Source organism: Archocentrus centrarchus, chromosome 10 (assembly GCF_007364275.1).
Source record: "Archocentrus centrarchus isolate MPI-CPG fArcCen1 chromosome 10, fArcCen1, whole genome shotgun sequence".
NCBI lineage: Eukaryota > Metazoa > Chordata > Actinopteri > Cichliformes > Cichlidae > Archocentrus > Archocentrus centrarchus.
Genome location: NC_044355.1, coordinates 556465 through 572396, shown reverse-complemented (window position 1 = coordinate 572396; position 15932 = coordinate 556465). Strand labels below are relative to the sequence as shown.

General features: G+C 42.3%; 1 protein-coding gene across 1 annotated transcript in view; it reads left to right on the top strand.

The window, feature by feature from the left end:
- Positions 1–15932, top strand: part of mgat4b (alpha-1,3-mannosyl-glycoprotein 4-beta-N-acetylglucosaminyltransferase B) — a 166734-nt gene that overhangs the window by 56732 nt on the left and 94070 nt on the right. The window contains exon 2 of the mRNA XM_030739566.1: positions 10496–10675. Within this exon, the coding sequence (XP_030595426.1) occupies positions 10496–10675 (180 nt within the window). The remainder of the gene's footprint in view (positions 1–10495; positions 10676–15932) is intronic.

The following is a 15932-nucleotide window of genomic DNA, read 5'->3' as shown; positions in this document are numbered from 1 at the left end:
ATTGATTGCATCTAATTGCATTTTAGGCTCATCCTGAAATTTCACCCAAAAGCCAAATATCCCTAACTTTTTGTGAGTAGTGTAGATCAATGCTACCAGTGATCAATGTCACACTGATGATTGACATTTGAAGTGTCGATTGATTAGAGCAGAACTGACTTTCAGTCTTCATCCTTCCTCTTGTTTGCTAGAAGAACCACAAGACCGTTAACTGTGTGTGTGTGTGTGTGTGTGTGTGTGTGTGTGTGTGTGAGAGAGAGAGAGTATAATGTAAAAGCCAACGATCACAGGTAATGAGATTACTCTACACACACACACACACACACACACACACACACACACACACACACACACACACACACACACACACACACACACACACATTACTACAGTATGACTCAACCTGTGTGCCCTCCAGGCTCAGCTTTGTGTGTGAGAAATGTGTGTTGTGGTATTGCAGTGCAGGATTACTGTGTATTAGTGGTGTTTATCCGTCTACATGCAGCTATTGATCTGAGCTGGGCCTGTGTGTGTTCTTGTGTTACTGATGTTGTGGGAACATAAATCAATCACGTGGGGATCAGTTTGGTCCTCATATGGCAGATTATTCACTTTTAGGCTAAAAGAAATTGAGGTGCGATGTGGTTGGGTAAACTGTAAAATAGATGAGCAAGTGTGAGCATCTACTTGTACATGTATCTGTGTGAGGACAAGCTTGAGTTTTTGACCTTTTGCATGAGGACATTTGTGCAACATGAAGACATCAGACCATCAGGGTTCATGTGACTCTTTGGTGTCTCATTGTTTCAGGCTATCGTCTCTATTTTGTTTCCTGTTATTGATGTTTATGCATTCAGTGACTTATTGAAAGAAAGCAATCACACATATGACATCAGTTGGTGTGAGGTCAAAGGTGAAGGCATAAATATCTCAGGTTGTTCTGTAGTAACATCACAAATGTTGTGTATTGTGTTGTAAATCCAGCTTTGTTTGATTTGTTGTGTTTTAACTCAAAAGAAAAACCTCAGCCCTAAAGCCCTGTTGGTGCCCCCTACAGGCTGAAATGTTCAGTAACGCCTCAACATGACAGTAATGCCTGAAACAAGCAACTTCCTGTCAATTCTGCCAGTCTCACCAGGACTGGAGCAAAACTAAGCCCCAAAGTAGCAGTGATAATCACACTTATCGGTCAGATCTGTGCACATAAACATGCTCAGGTTCACCGTGTTAGTGTCAGATTAAACAGACAAATGGACAACTCATATGTATGAGGATGCCCACCCTAAAACTCCACATGTCACTGCCCTTTTCACACTAAAGGGGGGGCGCAATTTACAAATCAAACATGGTGCTGTTTTCAATAAGATTAAACTAATGACTGAGACCATAAACTCTTTAGCAAAGTGGTTACCATGGCGATTAAGGAACTGATCACTTTTCTCACAGATGTCTGTGCAGTCATACTTGTTTTTGCAGTTGGAAGAGTCGCCCCCTGCTGGTCATTAGAAAGAACACTAGCGGAGTTCCAGCAGTGAAAAGTTGTGAACATTTTCACTGACTTTATAACAAACTGCCCCATGTACGTCCATGGACCTCCACTAGATGGCGGTAATTTTAACGTGGAGTATTTTTAAATGTTTAGAAATTAAGCAGGGTGTTAAATTAATTTACTTGTGGTCCTTGATGAACTTCCTGCTGCAGGAAGAAGCTTCAATAAAGAATCAGTCTGCTTATAAATTTAACACGCACTTTTCCAACACCAGTTTTTCACCTTCCTGCCTGCTGATCTGATGATTTTAATATATCCGCCTGCTGTTACACTGATGGACGAGCACAGCAATGTGTTTATGTGTCGTTTCGTAACATTAAATAATTCATATAATGGTGGTTTGGTGGACAGCCCCCTGCTGGCTAAATGAGCGTCACCTCATAATGTAAACAGATTATAAACCTGTGATATGATCTTAGGTTTGTTATTGTGATTGCAGCAGCTGTTTGTGGGTTCTTTGAAGGACACGATATCATCAGTCTGGAAGATGCAGATGTCTAAAGGACTTTTCCAGCCTTTTAGGGCCTGACCTTTAAAGGTAGCATTTGCTCTTCCTCAGGCACAAAACTGGTTACCCCTTTTTACTGAGAGTTTGGCTCCTTTTATATATTTCACACCGTTCTCTTCCCTTAAAAATGGACTAAAAGATGGATTTGGATATTTCACATCATAATCTGATGTAATCACATGTCTTTGGATTATCAGTCTGCTTTTGCACTTCTTTGTGCTGTGTTACAGCATAAATACATGGAAGAAGCTTTACAGCATAACATTGCAGGTTCGTCTCAGCTGTGAAGCCCAACAGTACAACTGTGTTTGTTACAGAGGGATTTCTGCTGTTACCCTGCCCACCAACAGCTGGAGGGAGGGGATGTTTTAACCCCCGTGTATTCCTCAGGGGCCCAAAGACATATGATTTAATTTTCAAGGTCAAAGGACAAGGGTCACCAAACAATTTCAAAAATAAAAAAATTCCCCTCTCATCTTTGGCAAAATTTTAAAATTCATCTCTCAGTGAATTGTTCATCTGTCACGATGAAATTTGGTGCTCAGGTAGGAACAGGTACTGCTGATAATTCAGTCTTTTTCTATTTTAAATTAAAATACTCACAATAATGCAAACCAACACAAAAATCACACACATAATTCATAATTCATAATTCAAATGTGTTTCTTTTCTCATATAGTTCTTAGAGGATGCAGTCAGACTGCATAAACTAAATAAATATATCCAGACTATAAATATGCTCATTTTTAAATAAACAGGAAATCTCTTTTTACAGTTTCTAAAGCCAGTAAAATTAATTTCTAGCCTTCGTGATGTAGTAATTTATGATGGAGGATGACAGCATTGGGTGGGGTCTGCTGCAGCTTAGTATGTAGGGGTGGGGGTGGGGTGAGTGGCCTTCTCATTTTTTATTTTTCACATTTTTAAAGCTATTAGGCTGCTTTCTGTTTTATTTTTACTATAAAAGTGGGACTCGAAGCTGTGCAGCTTCATAAACCCTCTGGTTTAAAGTTGGTCTAAAAATGCTGACAGGCTTTTTTCCTCCACTTCACAATTGTTCTATTTTTTTGGTAATAAAATGATTTCTTTTAGTTCAGTACTTCAATAAACACAACAAAACATGGTATCATTGTAATGAAAATGCAAAATTAAAGTGCCAAACAATCATAAATAGCTCACTGCAGGGTCGTCACGTACCGTAAAAGATTTGAAGGATATCTTTTAGTAATGTTGAGGCTAATTCATACTTAGCATCTGCACCACATTCATTACGAAGCTCAAATATGTGATTTGTGGATTCTTCTCTTCAGATAATAAGGAGGCAATAGAGCCGGCAGTTCCCCCAAATCACAAACTGTGGATTTTACTTTACTGCTTAACCCTCTAACAGCGGGCGATCGTCGCTGATGCACCTGTGACCTGTGACCGGCTCTTACCTGCTGTGATCAGCTGGTTAGCTTCGAGCATATCGAGCATATGACCACTGAGAGGGCTGATCAAACACACTTTGAATTACCCTTATTACGCGACTGTTTGTCCTATCAGGAAAATTCAAATGGTTTCTGAAAGCTGAGAAATTGTGCTGTGTCATGATCCTGGGCTGGTGACCCAGTGTTTTGAGTTCTTTTTGTGAAGTTCTCTTTTGTTCTATTTCTATTTCTAGTTGTGGTTATAGTTTAGTATTAGGATTGTAGTTTGCCTTTGTTTAGTTTTCCATGTTAGTTCTGGTCTTCCCTGTGTTCCTGTGTGTTGTATCTAGTTTTCTGTTTTGGTTTGGTTTCGATTCCCTCTGTTAAGTTTACATGTGTGTCTTGATCAGTCACTTCCTGTTTTATTTTGACAATCTTGTGTTCATTGTGCTTTGTGTTTCGGTTTACTTCCCCTTGTCTCATCAGTGTATTTCGTTCATCTGTGTTGTCACCTGTTTCCTTTTCACTCGTTATTTGCTAGTGTATTTAAGGTCTCTGTTTAGTTCCTTGTCGCGTCGTCGTTGGTTTTTCCTACTGTAAGCTTTTATGTCTACGCTTCATGTCCATGTTTATGGTTCAAGTCTATGTCTACGCTTCAAGTCTATGTTACCAAGTTATGCTATGTTTTGCTCAAAGTAAGCTCCTCGCTTCGAGTCCTGCATCAGGGTCCTCTGCCTCGCTGGCCACAGCCCAAACCTGACACATAGGGTTATTATGGTAACTGCTGCTGGAAGTTCACGAACAGCAGGACATTTGAAGTATGCTGTATCCCTGACAACACGTTTGGCTTTATAGGGTTAATTCAGTTATTTACACAAAAATATGAAATCTGTTAATAAGTGTGCTTTATTGCTTTATTTTTACTATCTGCTTTAACAAACTCCCAGTCTCAGCTAATCATGTTCTGAAAAATGTTCTCAAAGGGCATCGTTAAATTTGAAGGTGTTGTGATTATTAAATCGTACTATGAAGATCGTAGTGTCTGTATGTCTGTTCTCTCCTCTGAGTGGACCAGTCTTGATGAAACTTTGCCTAAACATTACCTGTGAGTGCCAACATCTATGTGATGTATGCAAATACAGTATGCTGCACACAGTGTGTCCAAACTTTTCGGATGGACCGAAACATGATGTCCCAGAGGTGTTCTACTGGATTTAGGTCAGGCGAGCATGGGGGCCAGTCAGTGGTATCAATTCCTTCATCCTCCAGGAACTGCCTGCATACTCTCACCACATGAGGGACCAGGAGGAACCCAGGACCCACTGCATCAGTGTGGGGTCTGACAGTGGGCCCAACGATTTCACCCTGATAGCTGATGGCAGTCAGGGTGCCGTTGCCTAGCCTGTAGAGGTCTGTGTGTCCCTCCATGGATATGCCTCCCCAGACCATCACTGACCCACCACCAAACCGGTCATGCTGAACAATGTTACAGGCAGCATAATGTTCTCCACGGCTTCTCCAGACGCTTTCACGTTTGTCACATGTGCTCAGGGTGAACCTGCTCTCATCTGTGAAAAGCACAGGGCTCCAGCGGTGGACCTGCCAGTTCTGGTATTCTATGGCAAATGCCAATCAGGCTCCAGGATGTCAGGCCCTCAGGCCACCCTCATAAAGTCTGTTTCTGATTGGTTCGTCAGAGACATTCACACCAGTGCCTGCTAGAGGTCATTTTGTAGCCCTGCAGTGCTCATCCTGTTCCTCCTTGCACAAAAGAGCAGATCCTGGTCCTGCTGATGGGTTAAGGACCTTCTACGGCCCTGTCCAGCTCTCCTAGAGTAACTGCCTGTCTCCTGGAATCTCCTCCACGCTCTTCTGCCAATGGCACGTATTGATGTGCCATCGTGGAGCAGCTGGACTACCTGTGCAGCCTCTGTAGGGTCCAGGTATGACCTCATGCTCCCAGCAGTGACCCTGACCCTAGCCAAATGCAGAACTAGTGAAAAACAGTCAGAAAAGATTAGGAGGAAAAAATGTGAGTGTCCTCCACCTGTGAAATCATATCTGTTTGGGGGGTGTCTCATTGTTGCCCCACTAGTGCACCTGTTGGTAATCTCATGAACACCAAAGCAGCTGAAACTGATTAACACCCCCCCCCCCCCCCCCCAATACTTAGTGACCACATCAATATCACAGAGGGTTAACTGACTTGATGCTGAACTCTGATTAAAGTGTTCTTTAGTTTTTCTGAGCAGCGTATTTGTACATTTGACATGTATCATGGCATCATACTATTATGATCGTAGTGTATGTTTGGATGTTCCCTGTCTCTTAGTATTAGTAAGGATTTGAAACCACTGCTGGAGCAAAACCCTGAGCAGAAACAGAGTTCACTGTTTAACAGCTGCAGGAAGGAGATTATTTCATCAGTGCAGATAAATAACTGGGCAGCAGCATCATTAAAAACTCATCAGCGAGGAGTGTGTGCGTGCTCATAAATTCACTGCAGTTATCAGCCAAACAGATGTGACCATTGTTCTCATTAATGAGGGTTTACAGGAATAATTACAGCAAAATGAGGCTCTTTTTGAGTGGTTTTACTCTCCAGCTATTAAAGTTCAGCTGACAAACTGCAGCACAGTCCATTCTGTCCTTTTTGGTAACAAGTTGTGAAGTTTGGAGCACTGACTGCGGACACTTCCTGACCTTTATCACCAAGTTTCATGTCTCCAATACTCTACAGGGAGCTCGACGTGCTCCAGACTTATTAAAATGGGTTGAACTTTGTGGTCTGCACAGAAAATTTGAACTATTAAAAAATCAGCTGCTACTGGAGCCCCTGGATCAAGCTGATCTAAGAGCAAACAAATGCTTCTCACATCAACACTTCCATCCTTACACTCGGAGTTTGTGTGCATGAGTTTGTTCATCCTATCCTGATCTGTGGTTACCAGAACAGTACCGACATGGTGTACTTGTGTTGGCCAACAAGTCGAGTGTGGAAACAGCAGCGTTAACTCCACAGAGCTGGTCGTGGTGCAGGGACTGAGGTGGACTTTGTTTCCATGGAGAACAAATTGTATTTGGACACTAATTTGGTACCTAAGTGGTTGTGAACAGACGCCTAGGCACAGACTGGTTTTTACTGGAGCCTATTTATTAAATATGAACATTTACATTTACCTGCATGTAAATCCCATCTCACTGATCCCATTATGAACTTTAGCAGTTAGCTGAGTAGGTTATCTTTGGAGTGAGGGGTCGGGGGTTAGAGTTACTTTGAGTTTTTCTTTGGGGTTCTCTCTACATGGAGATTTTTTCCCATTTGGATATAGTCAATAAGAATAAAAAAATGATTTCTGAACGCAAACGTTTCCTTGCTGGAAAGTCCAACAAGGAAACATTCAAACAGTACATCAAGGCGAGGTTATGGCTCCAACGTTGTCATTTTGGAACATTTTTTTCAGCCAAAACTGAGTGAAGATGGTCAGCCGATGGTTAATCAGGGCTGACATGGTTGCTGGGCAATGGTCGCCTTCTTGGCTGCGGAGCTGAAATGGAGGAACCGCTAACCAGCCAGAAAACAAAAAGTTTAAAGTGTGAGACTGAGGAATGTTGGACCTAAAATAAAATTAAATATAGGAATTAAATGTATTTTGTTTTAAAGTGACAAAAACGCTCTGGTTCATATTAGAACCATAAATTCCTGTCAGTGGGGGAGATGAGCGATACCGGAGCAGCCAAACCTGTTCTGATCAAACACTGGTGCTAACTGATATTACTGTATTGATCCTGATGATAGCTTTTGGTCTTCTGTTGGATCGGATGCTGTGAACAGTGTGACGTGATGAAGAGAGGAAGTATAAATGAGTTTGCTGAAATCTCATCTTTGATGTTTGGGTTTTTTTTTTCATTTCTGTGTCAATATTTGTGTTTCTGGATTTAAAATAATCAAAAATAAAATAAAGCTGTGCAGACTCAGCTCTACTTCCTCCAGAATAAACACTCTGGGTGTGACAGTAAGTAAATGAACTCTTCCGTCTTCATGCAGATATTCCTCTTTAGTTTTTCACAGTTTTCCTTGTTGTTGATTCTTTGGTCTAAAATATCCTGAACTGAATTTATCCAGCCACAGACTAACATAGAGAAGTGCCTCCACTTTACCAGAAGCAACTTAGACCAGGAACAGGTGCCACTGTAAGAAGCTATTTCAAAATAAAAGCCTGTCTCTGTTTGTAGGCGAGGTAAATAAACAGACCATCTTCCATCTTCTGTCTATCGAACTCTCAAAAACTGTTAAATTAAAATGTGTAAAGCTCATCGTGTGTCGGCTGAGAAAAGTCCAGGCCGAGCTGTTCGTGTTGACACTTGTTATTTTCTGGCTCTCAGTCGGATGCATTACAGCTGGAGGGCTGAACAAAGTGAATGGGGACGTCTGCATGCGAGCCCAAAAGGGATTAGTGCAGATTTACATCCACGTAGCATTAACTCAGCGAGGGATGATGGACGTCCGGATGCTGTTTGCTGCGGCAGATGAAGGATTTGGCTTTTTATTTCCATGTTTTTACCCAGATTATGCCCGTTTTTCCCTTCTACCTGTTGATGATGATCTGGCACAGCCCCACACTCTCTGCCTACCTTCAGAGTAATCCCATGAAGCCCCAGTCTCCCTGTTTTCCTGTCTGTTACACAGGACTGAGGGAGAATATGCAAAGATAAAGAAATGAAACAGCGACATGCTCCCATTCATAAATCTGTACTGATTTTATGTCCTGTGTTTGCAGCTTCATTATAGACACAGAACTAATATTTAAATACATCCTGTAAAGGTTCCATACAGCTAAAGAAAAATACTCAATTGCATGTAAAAGTCAAGCATTGAAAATTTTACCTGATGGCTGATAAATACCCATTCATAACCATTTCACTGTTAAAATCCAAACATCTTTATGTACAGATAGCTGTGGTCACTGGTTCCCAGTCTAGGGAGGCAGCAAAGCCTGAGGGCTGATGACATGTTTATGTTCTGCGGTCCAACTCATTTCCTGAGGCCTCGATGGGCTTTCCGTACATTTTTTTATGAGTTGTGGACCCAAATGCAGGCAGGAATTGTCATCGTGAGCTGTGTGGCAGACGACCCCAGAATGCAGGACTCTTACACAGAACTGAACTTAAAAGATGGTTTATTAGTAGAAGGACAAGAACCACTAAATACAAATAAACTGGGCTGCACAGGTGCCAGAACTGAACAAGAACTAATGGGCAGGGCGACACACAGCAGGGTAACATAGACGCCGACGCAACAGAGAACTGACACAAACTGAGGACAAACACAGGGTAACAAGACACAGCTGGGAATAATTAAACAGGACGAGACCAGGAAGTAAACTAAATACAAGACAGATGAGACTGAGACTGACAAAGTCACGAAGGAAACAAAGAGGCACAGGACAGAGACGCAGACTAGTCACAACACTGGAAATAAAACTCAATACAAAAACACAGGAGGTGTCATGGCGTGTGTGTGTGTGTGGCAGGCAGGATTGGACCCCAGGATGCAGACTCACAAAACAGGACTTAGAGGATTTATTGGGAAAAAAATAACAGGAACCAGAACACAGCTAGGCAGGGGCTGGACAGATGCCAAAACTAAACTAAAGTAACTACAGAGAAGGGCCACACTACGAGGGAATACTGAAGACGACGCGACAAGGAACAGATGAACACTGAGGGCTTAAATACACAGCAGGTAATCAGGGCAAGAGGAAACAGCAGGGAGCAACAGGTGAAGCAAATGAAACTAATAACAGGGGAAGCAAAACTAGACACAAAGCACAGGGAACACAAGACTGTCAAAATAATACAGGAAGTGACTAACCAAGGTGCACGCAGACTACATACGGGGAACTGGCACACAGACACGGGGCAGAGACGCAGACTAGTCACAACACTAGGAATAACAACATGAAAACACAGGAGGTCAGGGACAAGACATCAGGACAAAACAGACAAGACCATGGAGCAGGGGAGACAGAGACAAAGGGAACAAGATCATCAAAACACACTGGGAATAAACACTCAGGGAAAAAAAACTAAAAACACAAAACGCTGGACAGACGGCCCAGGACCATGACAGGAGGTCAGGGACAGAGGGACAAAACAGACACAAGAACACAGACACAGGGGAGACAGGGACAAAGGGAACCAGGAAGTCAATAATAATAATAATAATAATAATAATAATGATAACTAATAACTGGACATAGAAAACTCATAACCAAGAATCCAAACAATGAGCAAACTTAGAAACACAATGAAAACAAAACCTAAAAGGAAAATCCTGGGCATGCGGCCCAGGACCATGACAGGAATTAACAAAAAATGAGGCGTTTATTGAGTCTGTTGTCGATAATCCACAAAAGGGAACTGAAAACTGTAAACTACTGAAAAACATAAAGCTTGAACACTCACTGGGACACACAGAGGCAAACTGATGAAGACTAAGGCAAAGAACTCACAGAGGGGTGATTGGGGCAGAGAGGAGACACCTGGAAACACAGCTGAGCTCAGAGAGACTCACAAAGTAAAACAGGATGTAAGACTAGCAGAGAAACTAAAACTCAAGGACTAAAACTATCAACATGAGCAGAACCCAAAAACTGCATTCAAACTAAGACCTGGAATATAACCATAAATAAACTAACCAGGAGTAAAAGAATACCACAACACAACAATCCTACAACACAAACTCAGGACCCAAAACCTCAGAGTTCAGGACAAATTTAGCATGAATGTTCACTTAGACACAAGGGGGGGTCATTTTGTAGCCCTGCATGTTGATGGTTGTGACCATATTTCCCATTTGGTCAGATATTGGGTTTGGGACCCGCCTATCAAAGTGCAACCTGACAACCGTAAAGCATCATGGATCTGAACTCATGGCCAATGTGCCATCTCTGTAACTCAGAGTTCACATGAACACTGGAGAACACATGTAATAACTCTGTCCCCTGCTCTCCTCTTCCTCTGCAGGAGATGTGGTCGATATCTACCAGAGGGAGTTCCTGGCGCTGAGAGAGCGCCTTCATTCGGCTGAGCAGGAGAACCTGCGGCGCTCCAAAGAGCTGAACCTGGTCCTGGAGGAGATCAAGAGGGCCATCGCTGAGAAGCAGGCGCTCAGAGACATCAACCGCACCTGGAGCAGCCTCTCCGGTCAGTCATGTTTAAGCTCTGTTAACTTCAGTTAACCTTCAGTTAAACCTCAGTTAGATGAAAATGTGCCATCCCTGCAGGAAGGGTTCATATCATCATGGTCTAAGCGTGTGGACCGCTGTAAGCATGGGTTTTGCATCACTAATTTAGGAGAAGTCAAGTCAAGTTTGTTTCTAAAGCACATTTAAAAACAACAGCAGCTGACCAAAGTGCTGTACATTTAAAATAAATAAAATAACTTAAAACACAAGATAAAGGAGACAGTTAAAACAGGAAGCATAAAACAATAAAACATAAATAAAAGAAAACAGCATCACTAATGTATCCAGGACTCATTCTGATTTAAAAGCCAAAGAATAAAAATGGGCTTTCAAACAGGTTTTAAAGATGTGAACTGTATGAGAGGTCTTGATATGAAGGGGCAACTTGTTCCACAGTTTCGGAGCAACAGCTGCAAAGGCCCGATCACCTCTGTGTTTTAGTCTTGACCTCGGTACAGTTAGGAGCATTTGCTCAGCAGACCTCAGTGATCTAGTGGGAGTATGCAGGCTTATAAGATCAGAGAGGTAGGAAGGTGCTAATCCATGCAACGCCTTAAAAACAAATAGTAAAACCTTAAAATCAATTCTAAAACTGACTGGCAACCAGTGTAGGGATGCTAGTATGGGGGATATATGGTCTTGTTTACGAGCACCGGTTAGTAACCGTGCTGCTGTGTTTTGGATCAGTTGTTGTCGACAAAGTAGCGTCAGACTGACACCTGAATAGAGACAATTACAGTAGTCAAGTCGGGATAAAATGAAAGCATGGACAGCTCTCTCCAAGTCCATGAAGCAGAGAAATGGCTTCACCTTTGCAAGTAGATGAAGGTGAAAGAAGTTAGATTTAATGACAGTATTAATGTGTTTGTCAAAACTAAGATTAGTGTCAAAGATCACCCCCAAGGTCCTTGCAAAGGGTTTATTATATATCTTTAAGGGGCCGAGATCACAGAGGTCAGGGGTACCAAACACAAGGACCTCAGTTTTTTTGCTCATTCACTTATTCTTGTCATTAGAACTGTTTAACTACCCGTGCTGTCATTTTATCCTAAACTTTATGCTTTATTGTTGCTTATTTGTTTTTTAAGGCCTGGGTCAGGTGACCCTGAACCACCCCTTAGTTATTCTGCTATAGGAATAGGCTGCTGGGGGGGGGTCCCCATGATGCACTGAGTGTTTCATTCACCTCTTTGCACTCTGTTTATACCCCACTCTGCCCCTCCCTGGGCCTGGGAGGTTTCTTCCTGTTAAAAGGGAGTTTTTCCTTCCCACTGTCACCAAGTGCTGCTCATAGGGGGTCGTTTTGACTGTTGGGTTTTCTCTGTATTATTGTAGGGTCTTTACCTACAATACAAAGCACATTGAGGGGATGTTAGTTGTGATTTGGTGCTATATAAATAAAACTGAATTGAATTGAAGGCAGTTTCAATTTAGACTCACACATGAGATCTGATGAAAATGTTCCTTCAGCCAACCGATAAAAATCAAAAGCTTTATCTGATGTGAATTTGTCTAATTCCCCCTTCAGGATCATCTTGTCGTGCACCTGTCGACTGCTTTCAGCGCTGATGCTATTTTTGCATCATTTCCTGGAAGTCGTGATTGGATCACCTGCACTCACACCTGATGACACTACAGACCTCAAACTTTCATGTCTCAAACTTATTGTAGTTCACAGTCAGATCACTTTGGCTCTAAGTGGACCAGTGAAACCACTGCAGCCTTTAAAGAAAACACTTCCCACAGGTTCCAGGTTTTTAATGTGAAGCAGTTTGAGTACTCTCTGAAAACATCTTAATTATTTATTTAAAAAAGATGCTGGACAGCCTGAGACGAGGCTTAACAATATCTCATCAACAATTTACTCTCATTACAAACACTGAGAGTAAAAAAGCTTTTAAGGTGATGATGATTCAGACCCCTGCTTAACAGTCTGATGACAAAATGCATTCTTAATGATCTGCACACATTTCTGGAACAGTCACACTGTTCAAAGCCATCCAGAAGGCCAGACAGGACTCCTCAATGATCCACTTTGTCCTACATGTGCATATTTGACATGCCTGGTGTTGAGGATGGTCACTGCTGATGACAGCTGGCTCCAAGAGTGCACAGTTTCCAAGCCCAAAGGTAAATGGACTGGCACTTCTATAGCTACAAGCCTCATTCGCCAACACACACTCTGATGGATGCATCAGTGACAACTTGGGGTTCAGTATTTTGCTCAAGAGACTTCAGCATGCAGACTGGAGCAGCCAGGAACTGATCCACCGACCCTCCAATTCATAAACGACTCGCTGTCCTGCAGGACCATGGTTTTCATTGTGCTGCATGAACTGGTCCCTCATGGTGAGATGGTCATTGTGGAGTCCTACTGTAACATCCTGAGGGAGAAGATTAAAAGACAGCAACTGTCAAATATGTGGCAGCACACAGGAAAACTCGGGGTGGGGGTCCAGTGACTTTATCCCCTCCCCCACAAACAAAGTTAAATGATGACTTTGACACAGGAGGAGGTGACATCATCCCTCATCACAGGTGCAAGTCGTAAAAATAGGACTTCCACTCTCACTGCATGAAAAGTGGGGTTTTCAACAGTTTCTTGTATGTAATATTGCCGCGCGCCTTGAGCTTTAGGGCTCTCAGCAGGAGGCTTTGGTCAGAACAGTAAACTGTAGGGAAACTGCCGTGGACTCTCAAGCCTCTTTCCCACCAACAGGGTTCCGGAGCCGGAGCCGTGAATTGAACCGTTAGGCAGGTTTTCCACCGCTGAAACACTCGGTGCTCGGCCGAAAAACGGGTTCAATTCCGGCCCCGCAAACTAGCTGGTCTGAAACCACGAACCCGTGCCGAAAGCGGCAGAAGGGCGTGACTCTGCCGTCCCAACATCAAGTTTTCTACCATATTACATGTGTATTACATGAGAAAAGCGAAGCGATTTTCACGGCTGTGAATTAGGTTGGGCTCTAAGGCTGAACTTGCTGCTTTGTATCAGTTCATATCACAGATAAAAGGACACAAAGTGCGTACTTGTCGTCTTGCTCTAATCGCTGTCTGTGTTTCCCTCTGTGCTGCACACAGATGCTGCAGTAGTTTGGTTTGGACCCTAAAACGTATTTGCAGCACAGAAAGGGGAGCGTGTTCTCCCACGTTTGTGCACTTCAGCTTCGTGTCCAGACGAGGACCCGCCCACACTCATACGTAAAGGAGCAGTTCACAGAAACGCGGGCCCGTTCTTAAGCGTTTTGCCGGTTCATTGGGATCGGCACAGGAACTTGCTCCGGCTCCAGAACCTCAGCGGTGGGAAAATAGCATCTGTGTCAGTGCTCCCTCAGCCCCCCCCCCCCCCCCCCCCCCCCCCCCCCTCTCCTCAGGTCTAGGGCAGGCTCTCATATGTAAAGGAGGTTTCTGTGAGTCATACAAATGCAAATCAAGTACTCACCAGTGGTCTACCCCTCCCAACAGTTGTAAGCAGCATATTTTTATTTTGAGATATATATAACCAAATTTACATTATCATCTTTTAAGCCTTTTTCCATTACAATGTGACTACACATAAATTATACAGCGAAACATTCAAACAAGACTAAACTCAGAAGAAATCATTCTAATGTATAAATTAGTATTATCTAGTTGGAAATATACTTTTGGACGTTTTCAGCTTTTGTCCCTTTTTCCAATAAGGCTGTGAGCTTCTGTCTGTGAGCTTCTGTCTGTGAGCCTTTGTCATGGAGTTTTTTGTTAACCCTGAACTTTAGTGGACTGAGGGAGATAAACAAAGGCTATAACTTGATGTTGGTGACACCACAAGCATTATTTTTATTGAAAAGCAAACTCAGTTTTCAGTCTAATTCACTGTAACAAAAAGAATAATAAGAAAACATATAAAACATATAAACTTTTATTTTGCTATACATGGCTGTACATATCAGCAAAACCTTCATGAGAAAAATGTAAAAAAACAAAAAAAAACAAAAAAGTAAAATGTAAAAAAAAAAAAACAGACAGTGGATGTGTGTCTTCCAGCTCATAGGGGGTCATTTTGACTGTTGGGCTTTCTCTCAGAGCATGGTCCAGCATACAAACACTTATGGTGCACAGTGTTGTATTTAGGGTGAGCTTCTAGTCAGTCTTGCAGTTTGGCTCAGAGGTCACTGAGCTCCTGGCTGGGGAAGCTTGGGGGTCTTAATCCAGCCCGATACGCCCTCTGAGACGCCATCCTCCTCATCCAACATGAGGTCAGTGGTGACACCGTCCCAGAAGGCAACCTCCTTCACTGCCAGGACACTCGTCCTCGCCTCCAGCAGCTGTTGACACAGAGCACACATTAAGTCATTATGAAACTATATGAAATATTGTGAAAAATCAGGAAACTACACTGAAAGTTTGAGTCTTTTGACTTTGAATGCACACATAGCAGATAAGACCCTGAATGCAAAAAAAAAAATTAATCAGCCCATCTTTGTCATCAGAAACAATGGTTATGTGACAAAGTACCAACTCCTGCATCCTGTGAATAAAAGACAAATGAACAAGTACTTTGAAAAAATGTAACACTGATAAAAGTACTTCAGTGATTTTGGTCATTAACCCTTGAGGCACCTTTAAACTGATTATACACTTTTTATCTTTAGGTCCCAAAATGTTACAGCTGCTGAAACTATAAACATTCAGTGTTAATTATTTTCACCTTCACTGCATCACCTTTTTATAGACATTTTGGGTTGTTCAAAAGAAGCCAGATTTTATATAAAGTTAAAAAAAACAATAAGTAATATTTCCCAAAAATAAAACTGCATTTACAAGCTAACTACACAAATACAGCAGACCAACAATACAATCCAACACGTCTTACCGGCTTCCTTCTTGCACGTCACCGGGCAGGATTTTTAATGGCTGCCGCCTTTTCCAGAATGTGAGGCTGACTGTAGCAGAAGCTGCGGCGGACCGTCTGTAGGTTTAACAAGAAGCTGGAAAACATTTTTGTACATTGTAAATAAAGAGCATAAACACAGTGCATACATAAACATATTCAGGCAAAAAACACACAGACAAACAACACCAATAGATACTTACACACAATTATATCACGGTCCACGCATTAGGAACACTCACACTCGCGTTGTGAGGCGAACACAGTCTGTGGAAAATAAAGGTGAAAATAAATAAGAGTAAAAACATTTGAAGTTCTTCTCTCCTCCACACATTGAATGCTG